The sequence below is a fragment of the Engraulis encrasicolus genome, chromosome 11 (genome assembly GCF_034702125.1).
Source record: "Engraulis encrasicolus isolate BLACKSEA-1 chromosome 11, IST_EnEncr_1.0, whole genome shotgun sequence".
NCBI lineage: Eukaryota > Metazoa > Chordata > Actinopteri > Clupeiformes > Engraulidae > Engraulis > Engraulis encrasicolus.
In genome coordinates, this window is record NC_085867.1 from 53156206 (window position 1) to 53171410 (window position 15205).

At 45.9% G+C, this 15205-nt stretch overlaps 1 protein-coding gene across 2 annotated transcripts in view; it reads left to right on the plus strand.

The window, feature by feature from the left end:
* The first annotated feature begins 7580 nt into the window (after positions 1-7580).
* Positions 7581-15205, plus strand: part of mbd2 (methyl-CpG binding domain protein 2) — a 74800-nt gene continuing 67175 nt past the window's right edge. Inside the window, exon 1 of one of the 2 annotated variants that reach the window (XM_063210975.1) lies at positions 7581-8062. In XM_063210975.1, coding sequence (XP_063067045.1) covers positions 7947-8062 — 116 coding nt within the window. In that variant the 5' untranslated portion in view covers positions 7581-7946. The remainder of the gene's footprint in view (positions 8063-15205) is intronic. The other variant, XM_063210974.1, reaches the window with a different exon arrangement.

Genomic DNA, 15205 nt, shown 5'->3' on the forward strand with positions numbered 1-15205 from the left:
CTTTCACGCCTTCTTGCTTTTTTGTTTTGTTGCTGTTTTGTGTTGTCATTGTTTGCTAAAAGAAGAAAACACTTGATTTGACTAAAATCTGAACAACCCTCACCACTTCCTTACTCAAGTACTACATTACTTACTAATTCTGTCCTGTGCAATTGTGCATTGTCAGATTAGTGTAAGTAATCCATTATTCCTGCTATTCCTAAACATTCAGTAACTAGTTGGTAAGGTACCTGAGCCCTCCTCCCAAATGCTTTAAATCTGAAAAGGATGTATTGCTTTTACTGGTACAGCAGAACCACTAGATGTCACCCTTCTCCTTGATCTGGATGCTCAAAGTACTGAATGTGTTGCTGACCTGGGGTGGGTTTCTTGAAACCATAGTTGCTAACCATGTACTACCCAAGTTGCTAACTGGCTAACAACTACACTTTTGAAAAATGCCCTCCTGCTTTGGGTTTAATAGACCTAAATGATTTTCATTACCACTGGCAAGGTGGTTGGGTTTTTGTCCATGTTGGTATCTCTATTCTGATGAGGTCTCCTGACCAGACCCTTGCCAAAAAAAGGGGGGGGGGCATGTAGTGCTGCAAAGGTTACTCTGAGATGAAGGTGTTTCAACTGTAATTTTCAGAGTGAGGAGTCCGCAGTCCTTTTTGTTGTGTTTTATTTTTTCATGGCAGGATAACGTCTCGACCTCAACAGTCTTCCTGCCATGAAAAAAGAAAACGCAACAAGAATGATTTTAAGTGTGCGGACTCCTCACTCTGAAAACTACAGTTGACCTTCGTCCTGCACCGTCCGGCACCTTTCCCTGATGTGCACAATCCTCTCCTTCAACTGAATGTAATCTTATTGGAGCACTCCCAAAAATCCTTGAATTGTTTGAAGCACATATCCAGCACCATGGGGGATGAAGGTAAAGCATTTGAATTCACCCCTGAAGACTACGAAAAAATTATGATGAAAGATTCACTGTTTGCTGCTGTAAAGGAACCACTAACCAGTGAGTGGGAACAAAAGAGAGACTTAAAAAGCCTGTATGAAAAAGACCCGTTTCTATCTTCATGCTGTGACTTTAAGTGATTATGTAAGGCAGAAAAAAATTCCAAGAATACTGTTGAGGTCGAAACGTTATCCAGCCATGAAAAAAAAAACACAACAAAAAAGATTCTAAGTGTGCGGACTTCTCACTCTAAAAACTACAGTTGACCTTCGTCTTGTACCTTTCCCTGGGATGTGCACAATCCTCTCCTTCAAATGAAGGTGTTTCAAGACATCATATGAGACGTGGAACACACATCATGCATGCATCCCTGGCATCCCCTGTCACAAGGATCAAGACTAGGCACAACAAAACCAGTTATTAGTGACCTAGTCTAAATTGTCTGTTTACTCTAGCAAACCTGCAGGCACAGATAACCAGACGAAACCATCCATCCAGCTTCTGTTGAGTTTGTTAATCTGTTGACGCAACACGGCAACATTCAACAAGCAGACTTTGCAGGAGTAAAGGAGGGTCCCAACTCGAGGCAACACTTTGCAGACTTTGCATTTTATTTGTAGCAATCCAACCTAATTTACCTACACTACAGTATTCGCTACACTACAGTACTGTAGCTGAACTCCATGTACCATCCTACTATACTCTTCATGTCAGTCACATTGTCCAGGGTTGCTTGTCTAGCACTCTCTGAATAAACCTCTTTCACCTAAATTGGATTTCCCTTCCCCCATTTCCTCTGTGGTCCCGGTGTCTGCCTGCCTGACCCAAGCTAACCCCTTTTGTATGTTGGGCAGAGGGTCAGTGGAGCGAAAAGGCATGGGTTACATAAGGGCCTTTACATAGGAGTGTGCCCAGCAGGAAAAGGCCATGTGGCCAGCTGTAACAGCTATCGTCATGGGCTGACACTGAGGGGACGGGCAGAGGGCAGCAACATCACACATCTGCTTTTTACAGGATTGCTTTGAGTCAAGTGTAGGGGGTGTGGCTGTGAGGTAAACGGTGACGTCACTGAGGGTGACATCACTCCACTGTGGGTTGCAGTGATGGGGGAAATGGGCGGCACGACTTTGACCCCTGGCCAGTAGAGTGCCACAGCTTCCTGACCTCATTATTTGTTGTACATAGTGTAGGCTGGTAGATGCTGAGGGTTTTTTGTAGGTTGTTCTGCAGATGCAAAAGGGCCTAGATATCAAAGTCATTCAATATGTTTGAAAAAAATAATAATTAAATAGCCTGTTCCATATTAGTAGAGTCAATTTACAATCTAAACCTTAGTTGTTTCTGCTGGACACACAGGAGACTCAGAAAGACTTTCAAAGGTGGCAAATTCAAAACGGAGACCGCAGCAGCCACATACACTTGTCAAATGCAGAGTAAAGATAATAAATAGGACAACATGAAAATGTGACATCTGAAAAAATTCAAAGAATGATGATTGACACAACAGCACAGGTCGTAAATCATAGTGAAAAGGGGCCACGGTTATAGCTGTGTTACAGTACCATCGAATGTCTTGGCTGGAGGGCTGGATGAGACATGGGGATAGGGGGGCTCGGCTGTAAATGTTGGCAGTGTGCGGTGGAGCTAAATGGGGGCAGAGTACAGAGTAGTGGTGGGTGTCATTTTCAGTGTCCGTTCGTTCACCCTGAGCATCGCACCCTCGGCGCACCTCGCACGCCTGGGATTCCTCCTAAGGGAGTTTCTCTCTCTCACTCCAGATCTCTCTCTCTATTGCCCTCTCTCTCTCTCTCTCTCTCTCTCTCTCTCTCTCTCTCTCTCTCTCTCTCTCTCTCTCTCTATTGCCCTCTCTCTCTCTCTCTCTCTCTCTCTCTCTCTCTCTCTCTCTCTCTCTCTCTCTCTCTCTCTCTCTCTCTCTCTCTCTCTCTCTCTCTCTCTCTCTCTCTCAGGAGCTTGGCTGGCACTTTGAGTCCTCTCCCATAAAGAATTACTGTCCCTAGAGCTGGCTTACTTTGGTCTTACAATACCCCTCAGAAATGAGAATTGAGTGGAAGCTTATGGATGGCAAGACTACAGCTACCTACCCACTCAACACTAGTCTTCCCTGTTACCTGTTAAACACAATTTCTAGCAAAGACTGAGTGAAAGAAAATGATGTACTTGCCAATAACTCCTATTTTGTCATTGCTACACAAGTGACATGTCCAACTCTTATCTGGTATGTTCAGAACACAGTTGCTGTGAATATAGTGTGTACCATATCAGTTATCGAGGTCTCACACTCACTCACACAGACACAGACACACACACAGACACAGACACACAGACACACACACACACACACACACACACACACACACACACACACACACACACACACACACACACACACACACACACACACACACACACACACACACACAAATCATAGCCCGCCTGTATAGACCCACTACTGTATGTGACACACTTCCCATAAGAGTGTAATGTGACTTTTTGACATTACCATTACCATCAACATTACCATTTCAAGTGTTTCTCTGCCTCTCAGCCTAGCATGCAATTGCAAGATGGAACCGGCCAAGAGCATAGACATTACAGTTGGTGGGGCTTGTTTTGTCTTCACTGTTAACCCCCAGCCCCTTCCCCTGCCCCTGCGGAAAACAATGAGAGGGGAGGAGGGAGCTCTCCCCATGGTCATTAGCGCTGGGCGCGCTACGCTGAGCCTGAGCTCCAGCCGTTGTCAGGCCCCTTTGATGTGACTGCGGGGAGTGGAGGAAACGGTCACTGGGGGCTTCATTCAGACAGGGGGGCCGAGCGTAACGGCGTGTGGGGTGGGGGTTAGAGTGAGATGGGACGGGTTGGGATGGGGGGGTATATGGTTCAGGGGCAGTAATGAGAACTGGTACCGCCTGAGGATAGAAAAGCCTGCAATGTCCTCTGCCCTGAGGGCATAGGAGGAGAGCTTATAAGTGCTGCGTTACATTCACAGATACATTTGCCTTGGAGGCATGAGCAACGCATTTTGCTTGGGTAGTCAGCCTACAGAAATGATAGAGATGGCTCCCCACTACATCTTAACCTCGACCTAAAACCCAACCCATGCACTGTGATTAACATATTCAACAGATTTTGAATAATTGATAACCTCAGAATCTACATATGAAGTCCATATGGAACCCCCATCAAAGTAAAGAGTATAATCACACACAACAATACGATAGGGTTTACTACTATTTACTACTGTTTATTATTACTCAGTAATTACATCCCTTTTTACCCGTTAGATACCATGTACCTTCTCTTTGTTACCCTGTTGTTACTCAGAAAGTACAGTAATTACTGTACTGAAGTAAATCATAAAGTAAACCAATATTACTGCTATAACATGTGATGATGAGGAAAGGGCGTCCATGTTTAGCATCCACTATGACCTTTCACCAGGTGCTTGAAGGTTTACTGAAGCTTTGTCTTCTTGTTACCATGGTCACAGCTTGGGGACTCCACCTTCAGGGTCCCAGAGGTGTTGAAACTGAGTAGCCTACACTTAAGCATGTCACAAACAGGCCAAGAGATCAAGTGTGCTTGGGAATCAGCTTTAAAGAGATGTGCGAAGCCCCCAGAGGCGTAGTGTGTGCGCTCGCTGTGTACTGATGCCACACTCTCCTCTGTGCTCTGGACTTTGTCATCAAGGATAATAAGATCATAAATAGCACTCTCCATGACTAAGGGGCATCATTTGCTCGATGAAAAGCTGCTGATCTCATCCGTGTGTTATTTGAATCTAATAGAGCTGTAAACACAGGGCCCTGACTGTCTCAATAAATAAAAAAGACTCACATTTAGATTTGTCTGTATAGAGGATTTTTATCTAATAACTTGAGCCGCATAAACTATCCACGCTGTTAGATGACAGATGTTATTAGATATTTATTACACTCTGTACAATGGATTTATTTATTTCAGTTTCTTTCACTGTGCATCTTCACACACACACACACACACACACACACACACACACACACACACACACACACACACACACACACACACACACACACACACACACACACACACACACACAGGGTTTTTCCATTTACCCCTGGACTCTGTCAGGGAGACATGGAAGTCTTTGGCACCCGGGAACTGGTCGCCATTAAAGCGCTGGAGCCATGGCAGTGAGATGGGCATTTTCTGGCAGTACAACTTGGGATGACCGAGACGCGGCCAACTGGCAAACGCAGTACCTGTCGGTGGCCATCTTGACATTGCTAGACTATATTTGGGAGCTAGAGCTTTAATGTAGTGCTGTCCTTAGGGGAAAAGATGGACACTCGTACACAGAAGACACACTCTATGCAGACCAGGGGCGTCAGCTGAGCTAATGGAATACAGGGACGCAGTAGGGCACAGAGAGAGCAGTTTTTTATTTTAAAAAGCTTGTTTTATCTGAATTTATTATATTCTGCGCACCCTGTAGATTACTCCGTATGCTAAACTCCAGAGAGCAAGGTTTTTTTGTGTGTGAAACTCATACCGGGGCACAGCAAATCAATACCCTGGCACGTGCCCCTATAAAATAGGTCTGTCAACGCTCCTGATGCAGACGTGCACACACACACACACACACACTAGGATTTAAGGGAGATGGTCATTACTAGGACATTACATTACCCTACGGTAATTTGTATTTTCCAACACATGTTGCTGATTATGCCATCTTTGTCACTTTGTAAGCGTCTACTACAAGTCCCGCTATGAAATGTCAATAGTGCCTACCAGCATGTCTAAAAGACATGTCAATACTGTCAACGTTTTTTCAATAATCCCAAGGAGCAGGTCAGGTTACACGTGTAGACACACAGCGTGAGAGATGCGCGTGTGTGCAGGACTATTTTCAGAATGGCGAGACTTGATCGTCCAGCGGTGTCTATTTGGAATCTAAAGAATGGAATTAGAGTAGAGGAGTTTGCTGACATGGTCAACCCCCGTGGATGAGGGTGAGAAGAGACGTGGAGATATCACAGAAAGAAATCACTAGGCCCATTTTGTTGGGTCGACATATTCAGAATCCCATAGCACCATGCAGTCTATGTGATACTGCTGTTTCTTACAGATAGGCCTATGCCATGCGGCATAATGATGCAGCTGATTCAAATTGAAGTCTCTTTTGAAATACATTGTGGGATATGGGGTGATTGTATTTAATGGGTGGAATAAACCAGCTCAGGTCTCAATGCACAACTGACTCATACATTTACAGGCCACTACCTTTATACTTATGGAACACCAGCCACACTAGAACACAAGTATTTTCTTTAAAAAGAATGAAAAGATTACTTATTAAGACTTTCTCAGTGAGCAAAAATAAAATAAAATAAAATAAAGTGTAACAAAAATCAAAGCAAATTCTCTGAAGGAATATGTGTTATATCTAGTTAGATTAAACAAAACAGTTCAAAGACAAACAAAACAAAACAAAAACTGGAGATAAACAAGTGTCTTCACTGTTCATACATAGAAAAGGTTATCTGGTCTGTTGTGCAAATATGATTTGGTTGATTGGATTTCTGTCAAGCAGGTTATGTAATTATGTCATCTGTTTTGTGTTGTGTGTTCCTGAACTAGGCTGGTCAGTCATTTGAGTATGGTTTGGAGAGTATTTGATAACAATGTGTAGCCTATTGAGCAAAATTGGGATGCAAATGTATGTAAAACTTTAGTAGGCTAGCCTGTAGGAGTTGTCAGCCTAGAAGACAAATTTAGGTAGGCTATATAGCAATACAAGATATAAAAAAATACAGCAGGCCTAGTGAAATATTGTTCCACGTAACTGTTATTTTCCTACCACTAGAGGGGGTTAGCCAACCAGAATGCATGCCTGTCAGAAGAGGAACATTTTAGTTTGAATAGGCAATATAATATGTTAACTACATTAGGTGAGAAATTGAACAGGTGGTTCAGTGGCGTATCTGTAAACCTAAGACGATTATTATTTTATATTTTACAGTTCAGTGTTCTGTAATGTGCCAACACATAGCCTAATGTCCAGAGAAGTGTGATCTAATTAAAAAACAAACTAGGCCAGTGATTCTCAAAGTGTGGTCCGCGACAGTGCTCAGGTGGTCCGCGAGGGGATTTCTACTTTTCCAAGACTAGCTAGGAGTGAATATATTACATCGAAATGAGCAGTGTCAATTAAGCACCCCTCAACTGTCAATTCAGTTGACAGGTGGTCCCTGAACATTTTAGGGGGGGCAAAGTGGTCCTCGGCCTGAAAAAGTTTGAGAAACACTGGTCTAGGCCTAGTAGCCTATCTGCTGGTTGTAGCTCTCAAAATCACTTGGAAAACTCTGCGAGAAATTACTCACTAATACTGAAGTCGACTGTATTCATCACCCATATCCAAGCATAGTTAACAGTTTTCACCGTTTAGGTCAACTGTCACCAGAACAAGAACAACAGTGTAGCTGTGAGTGAGCCTCTCACATGGCTCACTGGAGGAGGATTGCATCACAGCACTGACATATCCATGCATGGGCCCATGCATTCTGAACTGGTCCTCGTAGCTAGAAGTGACGGGAGGCTTCCAGAGGAGGCGGGGCGATGTGTGAGCCAACGACCGTGGTTGCCAGGCGCTCGGTCGGAGTGTGGGAAGTGCTGAAATTTCAGCGCGTCACAGCATTACTTTGCCACCACCGTTGACTGACGGACTTACTACCGCCACGGCTGGCCATCTACTCTTCCTGTCGGCCGATGTGTTAATGGTCACACCGACCGACGTCTCAAAACGCATCGCTGAACCCACGGGAGGCGTTATCGCGGCAGTTTGACACTGCCGAATAATTTGCTTGGAACCTCTCACTTCTGTCTAATCTGTCAAGTTCAGGTTAGCCAGCTAGTTAGCGCGCTAGCAACTTCTCTGACTTGGACCCCTTCTATTTCTCACTGGTCGGGGTATTCCCTCGGAGTCACAACAGCCACCTAAATGATCATGGAGAGGAAGAGGACGGATTGCCCGGCTTTGCCCCCGGGCTGGAAGAAAGAAGAAGTGATCAGGAAGTCTGGACTGAGTGCTGGCAAGAGCGATGTGTACTACTACAGGTAAAGTTCAACACATTTGTACCTGTCACCCGAGCGTAGTCTAAGCTTACTTCAAACGAGCTGAACATCCAAACCGTTTTGATGTCCTTACAACCAATACGTTGTGTGATCACCTAGTCAAACTCCATTCGCTTGTCACTTTGCTGGCAGTTTATTGGGTAATTGATGCGATGTCATGACTTGGCAACCACCTCCCTAGCACAGCGACCTCGTAGGCTGTCCTGTCGTGCTGAGTGGTACACTGGCAAGAGGTCAGTGACCCTGGTCCCTGACCTATATTAAATTGGCATTGTTCCATATTTTGACAATTCATCTGTGGTGGCTGTGCCATCAGTTTCATATTTTGTGTGTGAACACCAGTCGCTTTCTTAATAATTGAGTACCTGATAGTTGTTATGGTTGATATTGTTAAACAGGTTATATTATTGCCTGTATCATTGTGCATTCACTGAGTTGTTGTGTATTCCTGGATTTTTGTCACAGTAACAAAACATGAAGACACACACACACACACACACACACACACACACACACACACACACACACACACACACACACACATATATATATACACACACACACACACACACACACACACACACACACACACACACACACACACACACACATACACACACGTATACACATACACACACACCAATACACACACACACACACACATATACACACACGCACGCACACACACACACACACACACACACACACACACACACACACACACACACACACACACACACACACACACACACACACGTATATACGCACACATACACACACACACAAACACACACTACAAAGTAATACCTGCCTGTGAAACTTGCCTTGCCTTAAAGCCGCCTGGTTTTCTCTGTGTGCAGAAGCAGACAGGGAGCCTTCACTCAGCAACAGGTCTTGTCTCAGTGTGGTTCACCACTGAAACTGAAAGCACTCGATGGCAGGCACCGACACGATGAGCTCTCACAATGACTTTCACGCAGAGCTCAGCTCAGCGCTGACCTGCATTTTTTAACACGTCACGGAAACAAACCTCTAAAATCTTTCGGCAGCTATCATTGTACGTGTGTGCGTGTGTGCGTGTGTGCGCGTGTGTGTGTGTGTGCGTGAAGTGCGTGCGTGCGTGCGCGCGTGCGTGGAGGGGGCTGGGTTTTCATCCTGGCTTTTCATAGCTCATATGGTGGGTGCTGCATTAGTTAGTGAGACCTTTAAGGTTTTTATGTGGGGGTCAAGTGTTCCAGTAGAGAGAGAGAGAGAGAGAGAGAGAGAGAGAGAGAGAGAGAGAGAGAGAGAGAGAGAGAGAGAGAGAGAGAGAGAGAGAGAGAGAGAGAGAGAGAGAGAGAGAGAGAGAGAGTGAGTGAGTGTGTGTGTGTCAGTCACACGCACAATGCTAAACACACGTTGTAGCACACTCTCTTTAGAAAATATGACCCCTTACCTCCCCTCCTTCTCCCCCATTCTCCTCCTCCTCCTTTTTCTCCTCTTTCTCCTCCTCCTCCTTCTCCTCTTTCTCCTGCTCCTCTCTTCCTGCGTCCCCTGTGTTGCCTCCATGCGTGGTATACTTGCTGGTGGCCCCCCGGGGCCCCGGGGTGGGGATTGTCGTTGGGCCCTCCACTGGCGAGTGCTCGGGGACGTCAGGCCTCATTCTCCTCTTCCTGCTCGTTATAACATGCTGCTCTTTCTCATTCAAATGAGCCAGTGAACCAACGTCCCCTGACAATGATGTGGAGGGGAAGCTGCAATGTGTGGCTGCCTCCCGCCTGCCTTGCGTTTGATGGGGAGGAGGACTTGGCTGTTTCAAGCTATTGTCCAGCTGGTGTGTGTGTGTGTGTGTGTGTGTGTGTGTGTGTGTGTGTGTGTGTGTGTGTGTGTGTGTGTGTGTGTGTGTGTGTGTGTGTGTGTGTGTGTGTGTGTGTGTGTGTGTGTGTGTGTGTGTGGTAGAAGCTGTCTTGAGTTGTTGATGTTTCTTGTCTGCCTGTGCTTGTGAGTGCATGGTTTCAGTGGGCAGTGAAAATGTGGGACGTGCGGGGCGCCAAAGCGTCAATTGTGATGCTTCTGTGACCATGTTGTTGACAGTCGGCCATCTTGAATTGGTTGGCCTGCATGAGATGATCAGTTTTGTACCTTAACTTATTGATGTCAATAAAATCTGTCCACTCATTCGAAAGCCTAATCTGCAAACTAAAAGCCTTTGACGGACGTCAGTGTTTCCCATACATTGAGGAAACTATGGCGGCCCGCCATAGTTTAAATTTGGCCGCCATAGTTTACGAAAATGTAAAAAAAAAAAAAAAAAAAATTTTTTTTTTTACTTTTTTTTTTTTTTTTTTAAACGATATCCGTTTTTGTTAAAAACGATTTGAATTACGATTTTGAATTTCCTTCGCATTTTCCTCCTGGAGTAAATACATCCTACAGACTCTGTATTGGTTAGATAAGTATCCCACGGTAACAGAATGAGGGGAAAGCATTAGGAAGTGACCGTAAGGGTATTACAGTTGATTCATGTGCGCACACATGTAACATCGGGTGAGTAACAGAACATGTGCGCAACGATGCGTTATGACACGCCGATATGCGAGGATCTTCGTCCAAATCGCTAGTCGCATGCATCATCGCTAACTGCGTTTACATCGCGTGCCGCGTGTAAAGGAAATGTTTGTTGTTGACATGTATGGAATTCACTTCAATTTGTGCTGTTTCTTGCTTCAGTTGTGGACAAAACGATTGGCCAAACTCACAATAGAAAGCCTTTGCTGTGCTACTGTCCCAGAGAGCTGGAAAAAAAAACCTTCATAGAAGTCACTCTTAACAGGGGTGTTAATTCAATCCAATGAGTTCTCTCATTGCTCTCTCTCATTGCTCTCTCTCTCTCTCTCTCTCTCTCTCTCTCTCTCTCTCTCTCTCTCTCTCTCTCTCTCTCTCTCTCTCTCTCTCTCTCTCTCTCTCATAGTAGCCTACTATTTACCCATAACAAATGGTGAATTTCTGAGCCCTTTTTAATTTGTAGCCTATACCACTGAAGGCATGATAATGCTTCATCATATTTTAGAAATAGGGCCTATGTGCCTTTTATATACCAAATGTTTATCATTTTGAAATTGTGTCAGTTGTTTATGACTTGTGTATGACTGAAATTATCTCTGCATACTATCAGTGCTGCATTGCTTTGTAAAGATAGGCTATTCAACACACTTTAAAAACACACTGAAAAGATACGGCCATAGTAGCCTACTAAAAACATTTTGTTCATAATAATGGTGATTAATAAATGGTGGTCTTAAATTTTCATACTGACATCCTTAAATTTGACTTGATAGGTCACGGCAGACCATCAAGTCTTCAAAAGTAGATCTTGGTTTAAAAAAAGGTTGGGCACCCCTGCTATAGAGAGAACCACAAGTGCTTGAAAGACAGGGATCAAAAGCCTAGTCAAGTTGTTGTAGTTAACTTGGGTTTGGGAGCAACATAAAAAACCTTCAGAGAAGGGACAGTTGGGATGAGTTTACAAACACTTCCTAGGCTTTGTTTTACAGTTGTAATGAGTTTGCTGACAGACATGACACAGCAGAGGAGACATCGGGCTGCATATAGAAATTAATGTGTAATGAATGTGAATATAGACATAAATGTGTAATATGTTGTTCAGCCCTTTTAATGGGAGGAATTTGGAAAAAAACTGGCCCTGTGACCAGCACCCCTCATGAAGAATGTGTACGCCTACAGATATGTGTGGGGAAAAGGCATAGCNTACCCTCTAAGACCCTTTTTGTCTATGCGTTAACAATTTCACAGTGCTCTTAAATTCTTATCTCTGCTCCAATTTTGTTTTATTTCCCAGACCCCTGCATGAGGGACGAATGAAACTGTGTTGTAAACAGAAATTATTCACTGTACTTGCATTTTTTGACAATGACAATGTACTACTATTATACAAGTCATGGGTAAAATCTTATGTAGCCTTAATTCTCAAAATATAAATGGTTGAAATATAGGCCCAGGCCTACAGTTTCTCCATGCGCCAATGTCATACTGTAGTCATTGTTTTGCCGTTTTGCATTTACACTGCAAGAATACAAACACCGCCACCACAAAAGGCCCGCGTGAGAACTACACCCCCCCCCCCCCCCCCCCGCCCCCCCCGGACAAAATAAACCCCGGCTGCCCCCATAGTTTCCAAAATTTCAGTGGGAAACACTGGACGTGGATTCACATCCGGCGGACCATCTTTGAACGGATGAATAATAACTAAGGTATCGGAGAGGTTTTGAGGTGACGACTACACTATCGTAAGCTCTGGCTTTAAGAGAGTGTGCTGCGTGTGTGTGTGCAAGATCGTGAGAGATGGCAGCTTATCCTGTTTTCTTCTACTATCGTGTGTGTGTGTGTGTGTGAGCGTGTGTGAACGAGCGAGCGAGCAAGTGTGAGCATGCCTGTGTGTTTGTGTGTATATTGTGTGTGTCTGTGTCTGAGTGAGCTTGTGTATGTCTGCAACATCTGTGTGTCCGTGAGTGAGCGAGAGACAAACCAGTTTGTGTTGTATATTTTTGGGCTCCATCACATCGAGCCCATGCCATGAAGCTAGGCCTGCAGTCGTCTTTCCACTCGGAACTGCCAGGGGAGTCGAGCTGAGCTGAGCTGAGCCGAGCAGAGCAGAGCGAGTGGCGTGGAATCAAGCTTTGCTCCTCCCCCACCCACAACACCCACAACACCCCCACCCTCAGCCCCCAACCCCCTCGTGGCTTTGCAAAGCTCGGCTCCTGCAAGCGAGCAGGCAAGCCCGGCGTCACACGCCTGCAGGCAACACACTGCGCTGCTGTAAGCAGCCTCACCACCACCACCAGCACCACCATTCTCTCACGTACTCGCTCGCTCGCTCTCCACCATCCACCATCCATCCTCCCCAACTCTCACCCACTTGCACTCCAGCCTGTTAGAACCTGACCAACCAAGCAGCCAACCCCCCGCTGACCCAGCTAACGACGGGCAGGCCTGCTAATGCTGCGAGTGGGCCAGCTATGATGCTGCGACTGCCACGGCTCTTTCTTTTCGTGCCCCCCCCATCCAACCCTCTATTCATCTCACCCCTCGCTTCCTCATTATGTCAGGTGGGGGAGGGGGCGGCGAAAGGTGCAGAGGTGGCAGGGAGCCTTGTAAACTGATCCACGATCAGCACGTGTTGCCGTGTGTGTGTGCGTGCGTGTGTATGTGTGCGTGTGTGTGCCCAACCTAATCAACAACCCCCATCCCCCAACTGTAGCCCCCATGTACGGTACACACACACACACACACACACATTCTCTGTCTCGCTCACTTGCTCTCTCTCTCTCTCTCTCTCTCTCTCTCTCTCTCTCTCTCTCTCTCTCTCTCCCTCTCTCGCTCTCGCTCTTTCTCACTCTAACCCCACCCTCATTCCTTGTCTTCGCCAAACCTATATAGTTAACAAGCAGGTCGGTCTTACCCTCCCTGCCTTACCATCCTTATTCCGTGCGCTGATCACCCTCCCCCCACCACTACCCCCCATGTAGATCAAATTAGGGCAGGAATGTGCGAGCATGAGCGAGTCCCGCTTGGTGTGGGACACAACCTTCCACTTCCTGTTCTCGTTTGGGAAGTTGGCGTCGGGACATGACTTTGGTTTCCGAATTGGATCGTCGACCCGCGCCTCCATCCCAAAACGGCCTTCAAGGCAAGTGAGGAAGGGAAGGAGGAAGAGAGAGTGGGAGAGAGAGATGGTGGGAATGAGGGTGGGAGGGAGTTGCTTTTTTGTCTTTTCCTTTTTTTTCCTCCTTTGTGTGGCTGGGGGTTTCGGTTTGGCCCATAGCCTTTGCTTGGACCCTGGTCCGCGAGCCAAGCGCCTTATGAGTCAGGGCGTCTCTGGCCAGCCAGCTAGCGGCAACGAAATCCTGATCGCCCTGACCTTCATCATGTCTCGCCGGCCGACGATGGAGGCAGGAGATTCCATCGAAGCGTGTCAGTATGTTCCAGGAAGGGGCCCGATAACGAAAACAACAACAACAGCAGCAGCAGCAGCTGCGAAGAAGAATAAAAAGTCTTTCCAATACCCAACCATGAAGTCTGTTAAGATTTCCATTCATCTAGTGTTGTCCAAAGACTTAAGTTGTAATCAACTGAGTGATTCTTGTACTTGAAAGGTTTTGTTTTGTTCCCTCTCTAAGGAACGTTCGCAGTATAGGTGCTGGTGTTCCCTCTACCAGAACCAGAAGAGGACGTTCTTGGGGGAAGGTATGAAATGTCTTTCAAGTTTCAAGAAGTCCATTTGCTTACAACTAACTATGTTGGATACCACCCATGTACTGTAAATCTTCAAATATATTTAACAACACACACACAACCACCATGTCTACCAATGACTGAGTTGACGGACCCTTCAGCTATCAAATAGCAGCAACCTCGGAGACTAGCAGAGACAGTGGAGATAAATGTGACGCCATCTTTACAGAAACAGTGCGGACTTGGAGGAAACATCCTCAACGTTGGCGTCTCGTTGTCCCTGGGGGGAAAACAATAATATGGGTAATCAGACGCAACACAAACAAAGTCTGGCTCCCCTTCTGCGTGCTGCTCACGTCAATGGCTCCTGCTGCTGCCGGTTATGAACTCTGACTCCTCTGACTCTCTGAAGTCGAGCCACTTCACACAACCGGGCCGCCTGACTTCAATCCTGTCCAATCCTTCATGACCAGGTGTAGCAGGGGATTATAGCATAACACTCATGTCCTATCCGTGTCCATTCACTTCTTCTCTGACCCGCCACCCCTCTTCTCTCTCTCTCTCTCTCTCTCTCTCTCTCTCTCTCTCTCTCTCTGTCTCTCTCTCTCTCTCTCTCTCTCTCTCTCTCTCTCTCTCTCTCTCTCTGTCTCTCTCTCTCTCCTCCTGTCGCCGTGATGTCTTAAGTTATTGTTATTGCTGAAAAGAAACAATGAAGGTCTGCGCACTGATAAAGACTCCCAAAAGTGCATTTATTGCCATGTTTCAGACATGGTGTCCTTCATCAAAGTGCAATATAACTACTGTTCCCTCACCTTCTCTTTCTCTATCTCTCTCTATCTCTCTCTATCTCCGTCTGGCTAGTTTGACGTGTCTGATGTCTGGCCGGCCCAGCTC